The 17775-nt window shown below is 48.2% G+C and overlaps 1 protein-coding gene across 2 annotated transcripts; it reads left to right on the top strand.

The window, feature by feature from the left end:
* Positions 1–4081: 4081 nt before the first annotated feature.
* LOC135388047 (MFS-type transporter SLC18B1-like) lies at positions 4082–17721 on the top strand. Of its 2 annotated transcripts, XM_064617339.1 has the most exons (14): positions 4082–4757; positions 7241–7820; positions 8062–8157; positions 8440–8513; positions 9059–9206; positions 10734–10802; positions 11030–11129; positions 11570–11718; positions 13276–13377; positions 13614–13702; positions 13783–13878; positions 15338–15412; positions 15501–15594; positions 15824–17721. In XM_064617339.1, exons 2-14 carry the CDS (start codon positions 7533–7535, stop codon positions 15974–15976), a joined length of 1533 nt encoding a protein of 510 aa, XP_064473409.1. In that variant the 5' UTR covers positions 4082–4757; positions 7241–7532; the 3' UTR covers positions 15977–17721. The 2 variants fall into 2 exon arrangements, with proteins under 2 accessions (XP_064473409.1, XP_064473408.1); XM_064617338.1 differs by lacking the exon at positions 4082–4757 and having other exon boundaries at positions 6770–7820.
* Positions 17722–17775: the final 54 nt, after the last annotated feature.

Raw genomic sequence — 17775 nt, 5'->3', positions numbered from 1 at the left:
TATGAGGATGAACGCTTTCGAACGAACGGCAAGCGCAGCTGACGTGTAGCGCTCTAGAGATTGGTACCCTCTAGGAAACCCCTCCACTCTGTCAAAGAACGTGTAAGCGAGTGAGAGAAATCGACGTCACATCGTGACGGACGCGGTCCCGATGGGAGGGCTGGCCGAACGGATAAGGTGGCTCGATAACGCAGCGCGACCGAAAGCGTCGGAGCAGTAGCAGACGAATTTTTGGTGGCCAATGAGAGCTTACGGTTGCTTTTATTGATGTTTAGAGGACTGTACAAGTCGCTTACGGCTGCTTCCCCAGCACGCTTGATGCGATGCAGATCTGCTGACGTCATGCGAGGAGATTGGGCTGGGACGATGGTTCCTTCCTCCGGGCGTTCTTGTAAATTTGATTGCACAGCGACAATATCTGTGACTGACCAAGCGTAGTGGGTGTCTATTGGTCGAACGCAAGCGTGTTCCGGGCCGCCAACACATGTGTCTGAATAACCGTGCCCACTCTAGGGCTGTATCGTAACCGCAAAGCAGAGGAAGTTATAACTACCCATTACCCTACGGTGTCCGCATATCTGTCTTAGCCGTGCCAGAGGCAAGTACTCCAATAGGTCGTCCGTTGTCCGATTTTCGTAACGGATTCCGAATGCATGTACTGCTCGGGACGAAGCTCGTCTCGTATTAAAGCCACAGCTTTAAGGCCTAGCAGCATGGATGGCCGTGTATGTCCGTCCGTTACAGCTGTGGAGAGAGAACAGGAAGAAAGAAGTTACAATGGAAGAGAAACAGGTGCGGGTGCCCGAAGGTCAGGATCGGAACTTGGCCCTGTAAAGACACAAGGAGAGCTGGCAGAATCACCAGAGGTGTAGCCGATTTTTTTTTTCACCACATCTTGCTCTTATATGTCTAATCTAACGTAATCGCCTCGTAAGCTTCATTTTCATCGTGCTCTCCTTCTTTCAGCCTGATGTACACTTCGTTGACAAGCCAAGGCTAACGAGCACCTCCTGATTTGTTTTGAAGCATTCGTCAACAAAATGTGCCGCACACTACTTGACCTGTTTCACCTGTCTCCAAGGAGTCCTAGACGGATTTGCGTCAAGAATAAGATTCCTGACTTTCGGAAACGATTGAAATACGACAGTCATCGGAAAAACGAGATGTCGGCGGGATTTGAACGTCGCATCTCTCGATTACCAGTTGACCGTCAATAACCAATTCGCCCACGGGAACAGTAACAAATTAGTAGGGCGTGTTGGGGGGGGGGGGGGGGTTGTGAAGCATATTGTGGCCAAATGTAAGGTGAGACAGCGAACAATGCGAGCAGGAAGTCTCTCACCCCTATAGAGAGAATGAAGTCATCTTCCTCCGGATGGATTTGGGGGCGAGCCCCGGCAGGGTTGTCTTTGTAATAAACGTCAGTTGTTGTTTGACGCTGTGTCTGCATGAGCCCTCTGTCCGTGTGTCGTTCGTTCAAAGAACACATTTTACCCTCGCGTTGCCGAAAGGAAGTCGGCAACACACGCTGTCGCACAGTCAAGAAACACTTCACTAGCATGTACAGTTTCTTTTGTCGCGAAAATCAAGCTCCGATCGCATAAAGCAACCGCGAAACGAACGTCACGAACCCAAACAGCACGAACAATACGCGTAGGGAGCGTCTTTTTCGGGTTAAACGCCTTTCTCAGATTCGAAGGTAAAAATCGGGCGCTATTTCTTAAATCTATAATTCGGGGAGAAATCGGGTGGTAATTGCTCATTCGGGTGTTCTCGGGTGTTTTTGCCTCTCGGTTTGTCTATTAAGTCGTTTCCTACGCTTCCTTTTCTTTTTTTTTTTGGCGAGGGGAGGGGAGGTGACATACCAGCGCTAATCCTCGAAGGCATGAACTATACATACTCCCACACATAGGTGTATTGCTGGCCACGTAACTTCCCCATTTTTACACGTAGACTGGTAGAAACCCAGCGAACAGGTAAGGAAGTATGAATTGGCATGATTAACGTGTCGTACCTTTACCCTTTAAATACCACGCCAATGATGAGGACGGTGCCCAGAAGAAGAAAAGTCCCTGTTCGAAACATCGTCGGCTCTCGTCCTGACGCACTTCCCTTCACATCATACTCTCATGTGTTACACGTCGCGACCTCTGTTCGTCTTCAGTGGAAGCGTCAGTTGAAGATTTCATAGTGACTGGAATTCGGGGAGAAATCTGGTTTAACCCGAATCGGTCGGAGGTTCGGGGAGGAATAACCGGGCGGGATCGGGTGTAACTCGAAAAAGTCTTTTTTTCGTAATAAACATATTCCTCCCCCCCCCCCCCCCCGAAAAAGTCACACACTAAATATGCGTCACTTCCGTGGTCTGCTACAGCGGCGCAGGCCGCTCGTTAGGAGATCAGAGCGCTCCGCGGCCGAATTTTTTATCGCGATTATGGCGGCATTTCAACGTATATACGTAAATCTCTGTCAAGTTCCGCATTTTTTTTGTACACACCGTAATATGAGGTAAACAGCTTTGCAGCTTAGTTTCCCTTCCGTCGTCTTTAAGGAACGCAAAAAAAAAAAAAAAGAAGAAGTATACAAATAATATGGGACAAAAAATTGACTTGTTGCCCCCAAAAATTGACCATTACCACTTGAGGTGAAGCGCACCCTTGGAATATGCATTGTAGGAATGCTTTCAGAAAATGCAGGGCTGGAGAAAATCTGGAACAGGTATATCTCAGCAGTAAAACCTACGCAGAAGGACGCAAGTATCACATTCGTTGCAAGTTACAACACAGATTAGTATCGTAAGTGATTTGCAGCAGGCAACTCGTCGGTTGTACAAGTCAGCGTCTCCATGTGTTTAATGCTTTAATGCAACCTAACAAATTAGGATTACGACAATGGTTTAATTTCTCGCGTGACGTTTCCCATTTCAACTAGCCTTTCCCTATTAAGTTTTTATTGACGCTATAATTCCTTTAGTTGTTACTTTTATCACAAACCGCTTCGAATTTGTGGTACTCTTGTCTTTAGAAAAGGCGCATCGCGTACTTTTTTCTTTTTTTTTTTTTCAATTCAGGCGTACTCTGTAGTTGAACATAAGAATACTGCTTCTCAGGATAACAAGTTTGCTCCTTCCCAAAACAGCAAGTTCTTATTTTTGTACGTTTTTAAATGCGACAAAGAAAGCTACTCAAGCGAATTCACGCTATGACTTATATGTAGGGTTCTTCGTTTTCATGTTTATCGTGAAAAATCGAACTTCACCCGATTTTTCCCCCCAAGAAATTTTCGAGAGTTCGAATCAAGCCCGATATCTACCCGAAATCCTTGCGGTCCTTCAACTTGTCGTTCTTGGTAAATCGTCGGAAAAGAGAATCATAATATCAGCAAAGAGAGATAATTTTGACAACCTATCTGTCCTCCGCTTATGATCCCATCCCGCAGGAGTCAAAGACGTGCTTTTGTGGAGCTCGGGCAAGTTCCGAGCGGAAATATAAATATTCTCGTTTCTCGCCCCCAGTGTCACAGCAGTGGCTTGTTTCATATGCCTTTCGTTTCACTCGAAAATTCCCCGGTGACACACCAAACACCCGATAGAGCCCGATTGATTTCTCCCCGAATTCTCGCGTGTAAATAGCACCCGAATTTTTCCCTCCCGAACTTGAAAAATCATAAAACCCGAAAACGAAGAACCCTACTTATATGTAGGGAGTGACTTTTTCGGGTTAAACCCAATTCCGCCCGATTATTCCCTCCCGAACTGACCTCCGACCAATTCGGGTTAAAACCCGATTTCTCCCCGAATTCTAGTCACTATGAAATCCTCAAGTGACGTTTCCACTGAAGACGAACAAAGGTCGCCACGTGTAACACGTGTAAGAATGGGTCACTTACGTTCCCAGCAACACACCCATGTGTGTCAACACTGTCTATGCCTTCGGGGATATTACTGCAGAAAGGTCACGATCCCGCAAAAAACAATAACAACAAACAAAAAAGAGAGATTAGGAAAGGACTTAACAGACAAGAAGAGAAAGAAAAACACCCGATAACACACGAAGGCACAATTATAATCCCGATTTCTCCCCGAATTACAGATTTAAAAATAGCGCCCGATTTTTACCCCCCGAATCTGAGAAAGGCATTTAACCCGAAAAAGTCACTCCCTACTTATATGCAACACGAAGTGAGGGAGAGAGCGAGGGACACCAAGAACAAACCTCTCCCCCCCGGTGCCGCTCTCCTACCCTGACGCCAGCTGTCTTAAGAACACTTTGTCACAGATAACCAGGGGCAGACAACGAAGAAGGGATACGTGAGGTCGTTATCCGTACTCTATCTTCCTCTGTTTCTTCTTATATATTTAGCCCGCAACAAAGCTCTGTGTTCGGCCTTGTATTTCCTGGCAATGTGCTCGGCGCAAGCACAAAAATAGCGTGGTGCAGGCCACCCGTTCCACCTGCCCATAAACACCGCTCCAGCCACACTCCACAGATGCGGGTCGCTCCAACGCGATTGTTCCAAATTGAACGTTGCGCATTCTGTGAAAACCAAGCGCGTCGAACTATAGTGCTGCCAACGGATTGACGGCGTCCTTTAGCCTTGGAGAGTTAAAGGCACATACTGGCCGCGTGGTCGCAAGAGGGGAACGTCCGTGTAGCCAGAAAGCAGACGAACTTCTGGATGCTCTCGTGGTGCACTTGTTTAGCGGACGACGTGAAAACTTGCAGAGGCGTCGGGTTCGACCGGGATCTCTGAAAAAGGTAAGGCCGAGGTGACTTTGTGACCGTCGTTCGTGACTGAAATGGCGCATTGACACTCCATCGATGCTTGCGTGGATATAGCGGATGGTTTTACGTACAAGGAGCCCGGATTAAACTGCACGAACCAAGTTATTGAGCACATGTGTATCGTCGGCTTCCTCATTCCGCGTCTCGGGGTATTCCTGAATCATCATTCCTCTTAATCATGCGTCCATCCTGCAGCCTCTTCCGATAAGTGTTCAGGTATGGTTGTACCGGAAGTACCGGAGTTGCACCGGGAATGCACTGTCAGGATGAAGTGGGGCTGACCCCCCCCCCCCCCCCGCCAGTCTTCCACTCCCTCCTGCTGCCCTCTCTCCATCTGTCGGCGTCTGTATCCCGCTCATAGCCACAGACAGTTGCTTCGCGGCGCTAACACATAATAAGAAAAATGAGTCGAGCTGACGATATCGGAACATGGATTCATAAGCAGTGTACGCGGAGGACCCGTATACACTATACTTTGTGTGAAATGTAGATCCCTCGGACCATACCTGCGTGACGTGGTCTGATTTTGCTGTCACGCCAATACCTGCAACGCCGTTATAGCATCATAAGGTTGTCTCTTGTAGACCTGATACCTATCAGAACTGTTGTTATAGTGTAAACTGCAGTGGGACTGGCAAACCTCGCCTAGCAATCTCCCGATGAAAAAAAGAAAAAGAAAAAAAAACGTACGTGTTTTCGTACATTGAGCTGGGCTTGCGAGGGGGAAGAAAGAAAACAAAGAGAAGCATCGAAACCGAGAAACAGTGCACTTTGACTTGAACCTTGAATCGGAACTCATATTCCTTCCTGTTCGATGTCCTCACCAAGGACAAGACCACGCGCCATATAGGCTGTCCGAGTCTCGCCTCATTCTACGTTCTAAGCACGTCAACGCAATGTAGCGCTCTGGAAATACGCCACGGCACAGCCGCCCCCTGGAGCCTGTCTCAGCGACTACAGCACAACCCTATTCTGCTGTCCGGACTCTTAACGAAAACGAATGGGACACGCTGATTGAAGATACACAGGATGTATATGTCGAACAATCCTGGATAAATAGAGAAAAAGCAAAAGCCCTCAAGGACGTCCACTTGAAGAGAAGCTTCCTTGTTTGCGTTATACAACGGCCTTCCTGAGGCACATAGAAGTCATGGCCGTGAAGGGTGGGGTTGATGACGCCAATACGGTGTTCCCCAATCCTTCGGTTTGATCGCTTCAATGTAAGCCACACATTGGCGTAGCTAGAAAAATATTTCGGGAGGAGAGTGTTCTTTACATGGGGAGAGCGGTTTACCCTCGCGTTCCGTCTCCCAAATGCATTACGAAAGGTACGATTTCGGGGGGCGGTGAACCCTCCCCCTGGTTACGTCAGTGAAATGACGTACCGGGAATTAAAAAAAAAAGTACTTGTAAACGACGGTCTACGCTATATGGCACGGTATGCTGGAACCGAAAATTATCAGGGACCGTTTAGTAACCTTGACATCTTTCTATAACGTCGGAACCGTTCACTTTTGCGAAGGGTCGCACGCTGGATGATTGTAGCCCATGGAGTGCTTTCAAATGGTCTGCCAGAGGGTACCTCGTGTACAGTATCTTCTACTTTGTACCTCCAATTTGGGCCTGTTGGGGTAACTTGAGTAACCAATCACCATGCCAAAGATCAAATCAAGTTCACACATACTAAGCTCCTCATGTTCATGCCTGTTCGACGCCGGCGCAGCGAGAGAGTATACCAGGTCTCAGCCAATAGCCAGCCTCCTACACATCGATCTATTAATCTACCAGCTCCCGTGGCATAGTCGTTAAGATGATCGCTTTCCACGCCGAGGCTGGCAGGTGACACGGGTACGAATTCTGCCACCGTTTGTGCTGTTTGAGGTTTTCCCTGGGTTTTCCGAATACTTTCCCGACCAATGTCAGCACAGTTCCCCCTGAAGTCGGCCCAGGACGCATACTAACCCCCTGTTCCCCACTCCTTCCTACTGTCCTCTCTCCATCTGTCTACGTCTGTACACCACTCATAGCCACGGTTGCTTCGCTGCGCTAACATGGAATAAAAAAATCTATTAATGTATTCTGGCAACCGTGACGTAAACACTAAGCATCTCTTAAGGCACGGCCGTCTAGCGGTGATTTGTATTCACTGCAGTGCCCCCGCGCGTAGGTGACAGCGCTCCATAAAACATGCGCATGCTATTGACAAACACTGTGCGACAACCGGTTCGTCCGGAAAGTTGGCGGTTGGCATCCTCGGGGGAGATTTGCAGGCGGAAACATCCCTTCACAGGTTGTGACAGGTGCACGTATTTATGTGTCCGTTCACAAGGAGTATGCGTGTCACTTGTACGACCTTCGGCGCATTGAGTTCTTTCGAAGTGGACGCAAAGCTCGCTCTCCTGAGGGGCTCCATTATGTTACGCTCGCAATTATTACGTCAGAGTTTTTTCTTCCAGAATAGAGAATATCCTGGACAAGGTCCGTGCATTTGAGGCTAAGCAGTCCCGAACCCGTCATGCCCCAGGGATCGTTGCAAGGCACCGGGACCTACAACAAGTGTGCCGAACGGATCCAACCGTCTGGAAAGGAAATCCACGGCTGCCTTCGAGGTCTGAAACGCGGCTAGGGTAATACTCAAGTACTTATCTGAGAAGAACAGAACGCGTCCATTCAGCAGTGGTGGCGTCGTCGCTCTGGATTGCTTAGTTGGTGCTACGCCTCGCTAGAAGCCCAGAAGAGACAAACATAATGGCAAGTTCGTTCAAACCAGGACAAGACGTAGTCTGCGACGACTCACAGATTCGACAAGATAATTGTGTGAGCCAGCCTAAGGTGAAGCAATCAGTGTCTGGGATCGGCAGCTTACCTGAAGACAGTCTAGGGATATCGGGAGCTTCTCCAGACATCACTAAGGCGAAACCACCAAAGTCTCTGCTCACGCGCGTGCGCCGGAAGGTGTGGCTCCTTCCAGTGGTACATACTCATTTCTGGTTCTCTGCGTGCACTGCGCTTCTGGCACCCTATTTTCCGCCTCTGGTAAGCTCCCTTATTTGCCGTGCTCGAACGCTTCTATGTATATGTCTTGCGTGTCTTTTCGCGTGTTCACGCTGAGAATATTCTACGGTATAATGCCTCTCCACCCGATGGAAGTGTTGCATGTTACATGCGTCTTGCATCAGATGACGCTGTACGAGCAAGCGACGAGATCTGAGGACAACGATTATTCTCTCTGGGGATAGGGTTCCGAGGCGGTAATGCTGCGATCCCTTCTCTACAGGCTGCTTCGAAGGGTCTCAGCGCTTGGAAGTACGGCTTCGTGTTCTCAACTTTTAAGACTGCAATGCTGTTGGGTTCTATGGCCACAGAAAGGCTGGTAAGTAGCACTGCTTTTGTCTCAGGAGTTATCAGCTCCGAAGAGGTAACGCGGAAAGTATTACCGCCCCGTGAATAAGGGCATGCTGAAACTTGCCGCGATATGGTGCAAGATTTCATGGACCAGTGCAGAAAAATTCTTGCAATTGGTTTTTAGGGCTGGATCTCCGTGATACGCATTCCATACGCTTGGTGAAGGTGATTCGAAGTATATAGGTCGAGCCGTAGTGCCTAGGACATAAAACACATAAGTTCGTTATTAAGCAGAGGATATCTTTTGCAGATGGTCTACATAGCACCTTCTAGAGTGTACCTGAGTGGGCAAGTAGGATTTTTCACCTTCGTGGTTGTGTTTGGGTAAGACGTGGACCACTTCCTCCAGTAAGCGTTAAGAAGCTTTTGTTTTTCCTTGATCTGGTGTCTGTCTCCCTCGTCTGTCCTTTCCTTGTAAGCAGTAACACAGTCAGTCAGCTAGGTTCCTAGCAGCAGGTGCGACAAAGCCAAAGTGTGGGTACACCATTAGTTCTCCTGAGGATGTCATTAGCATAACAGCGTTAAAACATGGAATTGATAATTGACGCGATCTGTGTCAGTACCGTCTGCAACTGACTCTCCAGCTCGCTAGTGGTCTCCTCAGTTCTTTAATCGTGCGTACGAATCGATCCGAAAATACTCACGAGCAGAATCGGCATGTGCAGCCAAAGTTTCATTGAGGACGTTTCGTTCTCTGAGATAACGTCAATGCTCAATACGGTAGATGCGGCAGGCAGGAATTAGGCATTTCAAAGATTTGCGAAAACATTTACTGACGTGTTGCAACATCAGTTAACACGAGTTGCTTACGAGCACATTAGATGTCAGCAAGTACGCGCATTACTGTAACTTGCGTAATGTCCTTGCAGTGTCTTCTACTGGGTACCAGGAGGCGACGTCTTCCTGGGACTTGCCATTCCGGTAGCCTTCTTCGGAGGCTTCGTGTCGGGAATGTATGCAGTGAGCATGTACTCTCTGGTCACGGAGAGATTCACAGGCAACACTGGGCTCATTATTGTGAGTTATCTCCAACCACTAGTTACACAGTAGCGCTTGTGAGACTTGACCAACAGATTGCGAAGGCGCGTTCCCGACGTGTCCAACACAAAGCTGGTAGGATTAGCTAGGGGACAGGGCATACAAACTTTCGTTGTTCAGTATATGCAGTGTTTAAGCAGTTGCTGCGACTGAAAGGAACACTGGAGACAAAAGTGGATACCTTTAGGGATCGAGTTACTTTTTGGGATCATCCTTCAGCTACGAGGCTATCAGTCTGTATCCTTCTGTCAGGTCCACGATGAAAACTCGTTTTACGTTAGGCGTATAAGGCGTCAACTTCCCCAAAGAGCATAAGATACAATGTTTCCTCACAGGTTGACACCTTGCACGTTTGGTTGCGCTACCTCATATATTCAACGGCCATTGGTTGAAATGATAATTGAGAATTGCCCGTGTAACAGCAGGTGTTCGACTTTTTCTCCTTCAATCATTGTTATCCCGTATCCGAAATGAAGTTGTGTTATTCTGCTCAATGAGCGGAAGTCATCCCCATATCATCGTCATCATGTATTTCTCTCTCTCTCTGTGTTATTTCTTCTCCCTATTCGCTTCAGCTATTGTCTTTTCAATGATCCTCTTGCTCTGCCTTGCATATACTGTAGAAGTGGTTTTTTCCGCGTGGAAAATATTTTCGCGTTTTCGAGCAGAGCTGCTTTGAGGATTGATTCGCGAGAACTTAAATTCGCGACACAGGTTTCCGGGAGTGCTTTGCTCTTGCATACCGTGCCGCCGTCAATACTCGGGCATATTTCGGCACGTACTAAGACATCCGTTGTTCACGTGGATTGCGGCATTCTAGGTCTATTTCTTTCTTCTCCTCACAGAGATAGGAGGAAAGGTCCTGTCAAATGACCTTTAGGGACCCTGTAGGAGGCCATAGTACTGGCCGTGTGCACGTTAGCCAGTTTATTTTAGCAGTTTTTATTAATTTTCACTCCGGGCACTGACCCGTTCGGTTGAGATGTGGTACTATCATTCAAGCAGGTTTTGAGAATGCGGGGAAAGGCATGTTCTGGCTTCGTGATATAGTGGTATATTGCATGTATAGTGCAAAGCGTTTATAGGAGTAACAAAAGCATGATGAATTTTCATTTCTTTTCATCTTGCCTGATGGGATAAAACAATCTTCTGCGCTTGCTTAAACTGCCTATGCTACATGGAGTAGAAAGTATCAGGTAGTCGCGGTATAGCGTCGAACGCCGAACGATTTTCGCCCTCATATGGCCAGAGTTATTCGCGGGAACTTAAATTCGCGATTTTGGAGGTGTGTGCGAAAAACGCGAAAAATAATTCCGCGCGAAAAAAACCACTTCTACAGTACTTAAAACCGACGTGCATATCGCAACCGGTCATCCATGTCGTACAATGAAAGTCATTAATTGTCTCGTAAGTAAATGCAATAGAATGGCAACGACTGTTTCCCCCGCACTGTTAGGTAACAACCACGAGGACGCGGTACTCATGATGCACCTTTCCCATTCGCAGGCACTCATGGAGGTGTCCTGGGGCGGAGGGAACCTGGCGGGCTCTATTCTCGGCGGTGTCCTTATCGATGTACGTATGCACGAAGTTCAGAGAATGTTGCTTTTACCTAGCCCAACATTGGAGGAATATTGAAAGACTCGTGTTAGAAAACAATGCATGCCACAGACTACTGTTGTTCTAGCAGGAAAGGAATTCCTTCTGTGTGAGACTTCAGCGGTCCTTGAACTCAGGCTCTTGCCCACTTGTGCTGCTGTTACGGTGGATGGACATTTTTTTATGTCTTATTTTTCTCGAAGGTGTGGCAATACCCGTTGCCATTCTTCGTCATCGGAACTATTTTGATGCTGTCTGCCCCTGTAATAGCAATACGGGGTCCTATCCCGGAAGAGCACAGACGTAAGTACCACATAGAAACAAACAATGAACACAACATGAGATAACATTGGCGCCACTTGTAATGGATCCATCGCACTCGTATCCTCAGTTTCAGACCAGTTGAGACTCAGTGGAGAAGCGTAATAAGGCTTCCACTTGCGGACTAGCCGGGCGGTGATTGCTTGTAGTATATATTTATACAACAGACAACGACGAGCCAGTCGATAGCAATACACTGGCCAAGTAAGCGACGAAAAAGGCCAGGTATGCAAGACATCATGTGACACATACGGTGTACTTTTGTAGAGCAGATAGCATTTTCGTAGAAACACGTTTGTCGTCCGGCAATTCCTACTGCAACGTTGTTAACGGTGGTGTAAGAAGAGGCGAGCACAACACATGAACGGACAGGTATACCTCGTTGGCAGGTACGGGCTTGCTTATCACGTGGTCTCTTGCAGGCGCGGTACCAGAAAGCGCTTCCACGGAGGACGTAAAATACCACAAGGCTCTCTGCGATCCTGTCTTCTTAATCGCCATGGTCACCGTCATGCTCAGCTGGGTGATCATGTCATTCAACGAGCCCACGCTTGAACCTTATCTCCAACAGGTATGTTGCCTGGCGCACGTCTATGCGGAGTTACAGTGGTTGTACACGCGCTCAAGGCATGTCTTCAAGAACACGTCTTCAAACATGTGTGGCGTATGTATAATGCTCGGCCACACTCTCAAGCAGCGCAACATTTTGGATGATGTTGGAAGATGTTCTGCTGCTCGGGCTGTTATGCAGTTCGTGTTCGAAAACGTGCATTGCTCCAAACACTTGTATGATTATAGACTGCCCCGAACATGTGTTGTTCAAACATCGGCCACACTTTAGGGGGGTGGACGGGGCTGATTGTGAGGTCGGTCTGCTCAGCCAAGAACGGGAGGAACACTGACGTATGCCACGCGTCAGTGCCACATTAACCAACCGAGGAGTGTATATTTTCCATTCGCCGCCATTGGCACTGAACATATGCGAAGAGGACGAAGACTCCTATGCCGCCCTTTCATGGTGCCAAAAGGTGCCAACTAAACTATGGGGCAGCCATGCAGCCATATGCACCAGACGAAGGGTGCTTGAACAAGCAAACAGCAACTAGCGCTACAGACCTAATTATTTTAGCTCTGCTGTCTACACCAAACTGCAAATGGTCGGCAAAAGAGCGACGGTGACCGCCGATACCTCCGCCCTCACTTAACTTCACAGAAAAACGTCATACGCGATTGAGGCAAACACTTATCGCGGTATGTTTCACGATCCTTGTTTTGTTTTCCTTTTTCCTTCCTTTCGTTCCTTCATGTGTTCGCAGTGTCTTGCCGATCATTTCATCCTCCCAAGCAGCACAATGTACTGAAAGTCGAGTGCAATATGGGTGGACGCGTAGGTGGAAGGCCTCGTACAGACTCGTGAAACTAAAGAACATTGATAAGACACATACCGCCCACCCCTATTGCACTTGACTTTCAGTTCATTGTGCTGCTTGGGCTGCTGGACACAGCTCTTGCCCTTCCCCGGTACGATAAGCGCTGATATGTAGTGGTGATGCGCAAAGCTCTTTGCAAGCGAACAGAAAAAGTAAACTAAACAAAGATAGTGAAACATGACGTTTTTCTGTGACGGTGCTTAGTGAGGGCGGAGATATCAACGTCACCATCGCTCTTTCGCCGATCATTTGAGGTTCGCAGCAGGCGGCAGAGCTGAAATACTAATTAGGTCTGTGGCACGCGCTGCGATTACTTTCGTACTTCGTCAGTGTTTCGAGCGCATCATGTGAAGATGAGGCGTTCATGTTACAACTGTGCTTCCTAAAGTCAGTAATTAAAAAGTTGATTGAAATATCTCTGTTAATTAATTCCCTAATTGAGAATAAATACGGCGTCATAGTGGCAGCCCCGTCGAGTAATCCAACGACGAAAGTAAAAGCGTCCTAAGGCAACTCCCCTTTTTATGAAATGTTGTTGTAGCTAAAAAGAAACACCCCGTACTTCTCCAAGGTGCACCCAAGTAGTGTCTCGTGCCGTTCGTACCTCCTCACATGCCATCATTGCCCTGTATTAACGCTTCACTGCTCCAAAATAACTCGTACAAAAATATAAAGCCTTGCGAAACCTCTCTTTGCAGTTCAACCTATCCAGTACTGGAGTGGGTACATTCTATACCGTACAGTTCGCAGGCTACAGCGTCGGGGCTCTTCCTTCTGGGATACTCTGCAGCATATATAACGTACGAATCTCCTATCCTTTTCGTGTGACCTTACGATGCAGCTGTGTGTACGATATAGCGGAATTAAAAACCAAGATTGCAGTTTCAATAGCTTCTCGAGCTGACGAAGCCGTGTGTGCCAAAACTTGCCCACCAGCATTTTAGTTCTAGAGGCTGGAATGGTCTCATCTGTTCGATATCTTGGGTGTCTGGTACACTTGCTTGCCTTACTGATTTCTGTGCACTGATTCCCGCAGGTCGACGAGTTCCTCATGTTTCTTGCAATGTGTCTCACAGCACTGGCGTACCTCATTCAAGGACCTGCACCTTTCCTACCAGGACCTCCGTAAGACCTGTGAAATCGCTCCGCGTACCCAACCATTTTGCCCGATTTTTATTGCGACTGCATTCCTTTTCTTCTCTAAGGACATTGTGGATGATCTACTTGTCTCAAGTGTTCACGGGCATGGGGATGGCGGCGCAGTTCGTCTGTTCCTACAGCTACGCCCTGAAACGACTAAAGTAAGTAACGGCGAATCGTGAAAACATAAATCGCGCTAGATATCGATGAGAAATCGCCTCCAGATGTCCGTGATGGCTCGTTCTGTGCCGTACACCATGAACGTAAATTTCAAGGCCATGCAATGAATCACATTTGTGTCAGGACGAGGTATCCACTTTTTCAAGTAGTGTGCACAGCGTCTTTCGCATGTCATCCCCCTTTCAAACGTTTCAGAAGCGTATTTTGTTTTCTTGAGTGAGTGCGGCGCAAGAAAACGACGCTTCTATATCTTGCCTCTCGTCTCTGCGTCTTTTCCTTCTTTCCTGGGTCTTCACCAATTAGCTCCAGTCTACATCATAGTTCTTGACGGTACAGTCGCTTGACCCAATGTTTTTTTTTAAGTTCCGTGTTAGCGCAAGAAGCAACTGTGGCTACGAGCGACGTACAGACGTAGACACTTGGAGAGAGGACAGCAGGTGGGGGACAGGGTGGTTAGTATGCGTCCTGGGCCGGCTTGAGGGTGAACTGTACCGACATTCCTCTAGAAAGTCTTCGGAAAACCCAGGGAAAACCTCAGACACCACAGCCGGTGAGAAGATTCTAACCCGTGTAGCCTCCCAGTCTCGGCGTGGAAAGCGATCATCTTAACCACTGTGTCACGGGAGCTGGTTTGACCCGATGTAGTGGGCAGACAATATCGAGCACATAATGCTCTGGTGCGAGAGTAGTGAAGTGCCACGGAGTGACATTGGACTGGTATGTCAGCTGTCGTACTGACCTGATGATGGTGATGATGATTGAAAGAAAAAAATGGGGATTCGTACTGACCTGACATCAGAAAAGTATACTTACTGGCTGGTTACTCCAGGACACTTCAAGCGGTGAGGTACCGTTACAAGATTTCTATAAGGATGTGTGTTCAACAAGAGTAAAGAAACAAGGGAAAGGGTGCAGGCTAGCTGGTATAGACCCATGAAGAAGACCGAGAGACACGGACACAGAAGACGACACACGTAGGTGTCTACACACTACGTGTGTCGTCTTCTGTGTCCGTGTCTCTCGGTCTTCTTCATGGTTCAACAAGAGTACTAAGACGGGAAATCATACAGTGGAACACAGCTTTCCGTTGGGCGAGCGAGAGTACAAGCGAGAGTACCCAGAGTACAAGAGTACTGACCTGACATCAGAAAAGTATACTTGTACTCTGGGACTGGTCGCTCGTCCAACAGAAAGTGGTGTTCCACTCTGTGATTTCCCGTCTTAGTACTCTTGTTGAACACACATCCTTATAGAAATCTTGTAACGGTACCTCACCGCCTGAAGTGTCCCGGAGTAACCAGCCTAATGTACAGTTGGGAAACCCCTCCATATTTGCTTTCTTCAACCTAACGACGACGTCGGCCAAAACTCTGGATGAGTTGTAAAATGTTTCCTTACAACCTGTGATGTGGAAACTGACTGCATTTTACTGCTTTTCAGGAAAAAGGGTTATCCTGACACGATAAGAACCAGCGGCTTTGTGTCCAGCTGCGTTTTCACAAGTCTCGTGTTCGGGTAAGAATCTTCTTTCAGGTCAGAAAGTCATGTTGGCCCTCACTGCGCAAGTGAGCTCACATCTATAAACGCGTGCTCTTCGCTGCAGGGCTATCACGACTCCTCCAATAGCGGGCTATCTTGTCGAAAAGCTGGGCTACAGAATGGGCACTATGCCCTTGTTCGGAATTTTAGTCCTGTGGGTAAGTACACAAGCATGACTATTTTATTTGCTGTTAAGTTAATTCGCATGCAACTCGATCGCTTCTTTCGGAACATATGTCGAAGAATACCGAAAACAATGCCAACAATCGTATGATCACGTCCCCATTGTTCCATCACCAATCATACCCCATCGTCATCACCGTACAGTACATATACTAAAGGTTACTTGCGCGGCTTTCTAAAATTCGTGCATTTCTCCCACTGCAGTCTTGTGTGACATTCCTGCTATGGATGGATTCGCTATGCTGCAACTCCAGTCCTGGAGCAAGAAAGTCATCTCTGGACGTCATCGTGAAGTCAATAAACCGAAGCGCGGACAGAGCTGGTACAGACGTCACACCTCTCAGTGACGCATCGTAGACTAGAGGTGAAGCTGTGGGGACGTCACTGGACACTTGTGCTCTCAATTTCTCCGGAGCTTCACCCCCGAGTGCCATTCCACGTCCACGTTGTTCCTGTATCATTCATATTTGCCGTTTCGCGTCACCTCTTTGGTTGTGACGAAAGTGACGTACGATGAGAACTACTTGGTGACCGTGGTGGTTCGCACTTCGTCGACCTCTGCGGAGCTGTATGCCATCTTTCTGTCTCTAAAGTCTGTCTCCAACTACCCTCCTCGCTCCTGGGTGATATACACTGACTCAAAATCAGGCCTGCAATGTGTAGGAAGCATGGGCATCCGCGAGTCGTTGGCCCCGGTGGTAGTTAGTATTCTGACGGCGCTCAAGTTTCTCGGCGAACAGGGACACTAGGTGACCCTACAGTTGGTCCCAACCCACACCGGCATTCAGGCAATGAAGAGGCAGATTTGGCGGCTGCTGCGACCCACCGTATCTCCAGAGCCGTGCCCATTATCCTCTCCAACAGAGATAGGCGCTTCTACTTGTCTGCGCGATAGTGTCACCCTTGGCCCGCCAGCAATGGCTCCATGACACCACTCAATGGTCGCTCCTACATGCAGCGGACCCGTCATTATCATATAGGATGCCAGGTTGCTTACCTCGCAGCTTTACGACACTCTTACAGCGTCTACGACTCAACGTCGCCATCACCCCTGTGCGTAGCTTGCCACACCCCAGCTACGATCATCCATATCATCGAGGAGTGTGACCGGTACACGTGTGAACGCCGGGTGCTTCGACGCCAACTTGAACTCCTTGACCATAGACCACTCAGCTTGTCCAAAGTACTTGGCCCATGGAGCTCCCCTGCGTAGCAGTGCCGGGCTCTTCTCTCCCTTTTTGCTTTCATGCAAGTCACTGGACTCTTCGAGGAGCTCTAAACAGAACTCCGACCTGTCGTCGCTTCACTTTCACCATAATTCAACCTCTCATATTAACCACTGTGAAGTGGGGTAGGGTCTACCACGGGGAAACATCCCATGTCATCATCGCTTCTTCATTTATTGTTGTTGTTGTTGGTGGTGGTGACCGTGACCATGACCATGAATGCGAATATCTGCAGGGGCTTCGGTTCTACACGACGATCTCTAAAGTGTACGCTAGATAGACAAAAGGTTAGCCGATCGATGTAGATGATCCTGGAAGACGAAGAGGCGCTGGCTTCGTTGGCTGATGGCGCCTTTCTTCCGAGCAGTGTGCCTATCGATGTGGCAGCATGTTGCCCGGTGGATCGTGCGTCCTGGGTCGCCATCACGGGCAACTGTGTCGACTTAATTCGTCTGAGGAAAGACCGGTGAAAACACCGAGACAGCACACAGCCAGTGCCGCGGATCATCTTCTGGGCTCAGCGTGGAAGGAGATAATCTTGCTATGGACGCTTGTGACGTGCTCGGGTATAGGAGGCTATGGCTCGGGTTACGGTCCAGAAATGCAAACATAAGCCCCGCCTCACGGCCTGGTCGTGTTGAGACAGGTGCTGCCGTCATTTTTTAGGCATTCTACGGTCTTCTTAAAGTGTTTAGTGCCTCGCTCGCTTCATTACGTTCCGGAGTAGCGGTGGGATACTGTAGTATAGAAGTTCATGTGGACTTAAGCAACGACAACTTTGTTGCCTGGCTCATCACAGTGTGTTCGAATGAGTATATGAAACATGAACTATGTAAAGCCCTTTGAATAATAAGCCAGACTTAACTAGAGTACAGCTCAGGGTGTCACACGCTTTCTTACCTCGCAAAAAACGCTCGAAATTTTTTTCCG

The sequence above is a fragment of the Ornithodoros turicata genome, chromosome 3 (genome assembly GCF_037126465.1).
Source record: "Ornithodoros turicata isolate Travis chromosome 3, ASM3712646v1, whole genome shotgun sequence".
Classification (NCBI taxonomy): Eukaryota; Metazoa; Arthropoda; class Arachnida; order Ixodida; family Argasidae; genus Ornithodoros; species Ornithodoros turicata.
The sequence above is the reverse complement of the archived record's forward strand: the minus strand, read 5'-3'. Positions and strand labels throughout refer to the sequence as shown.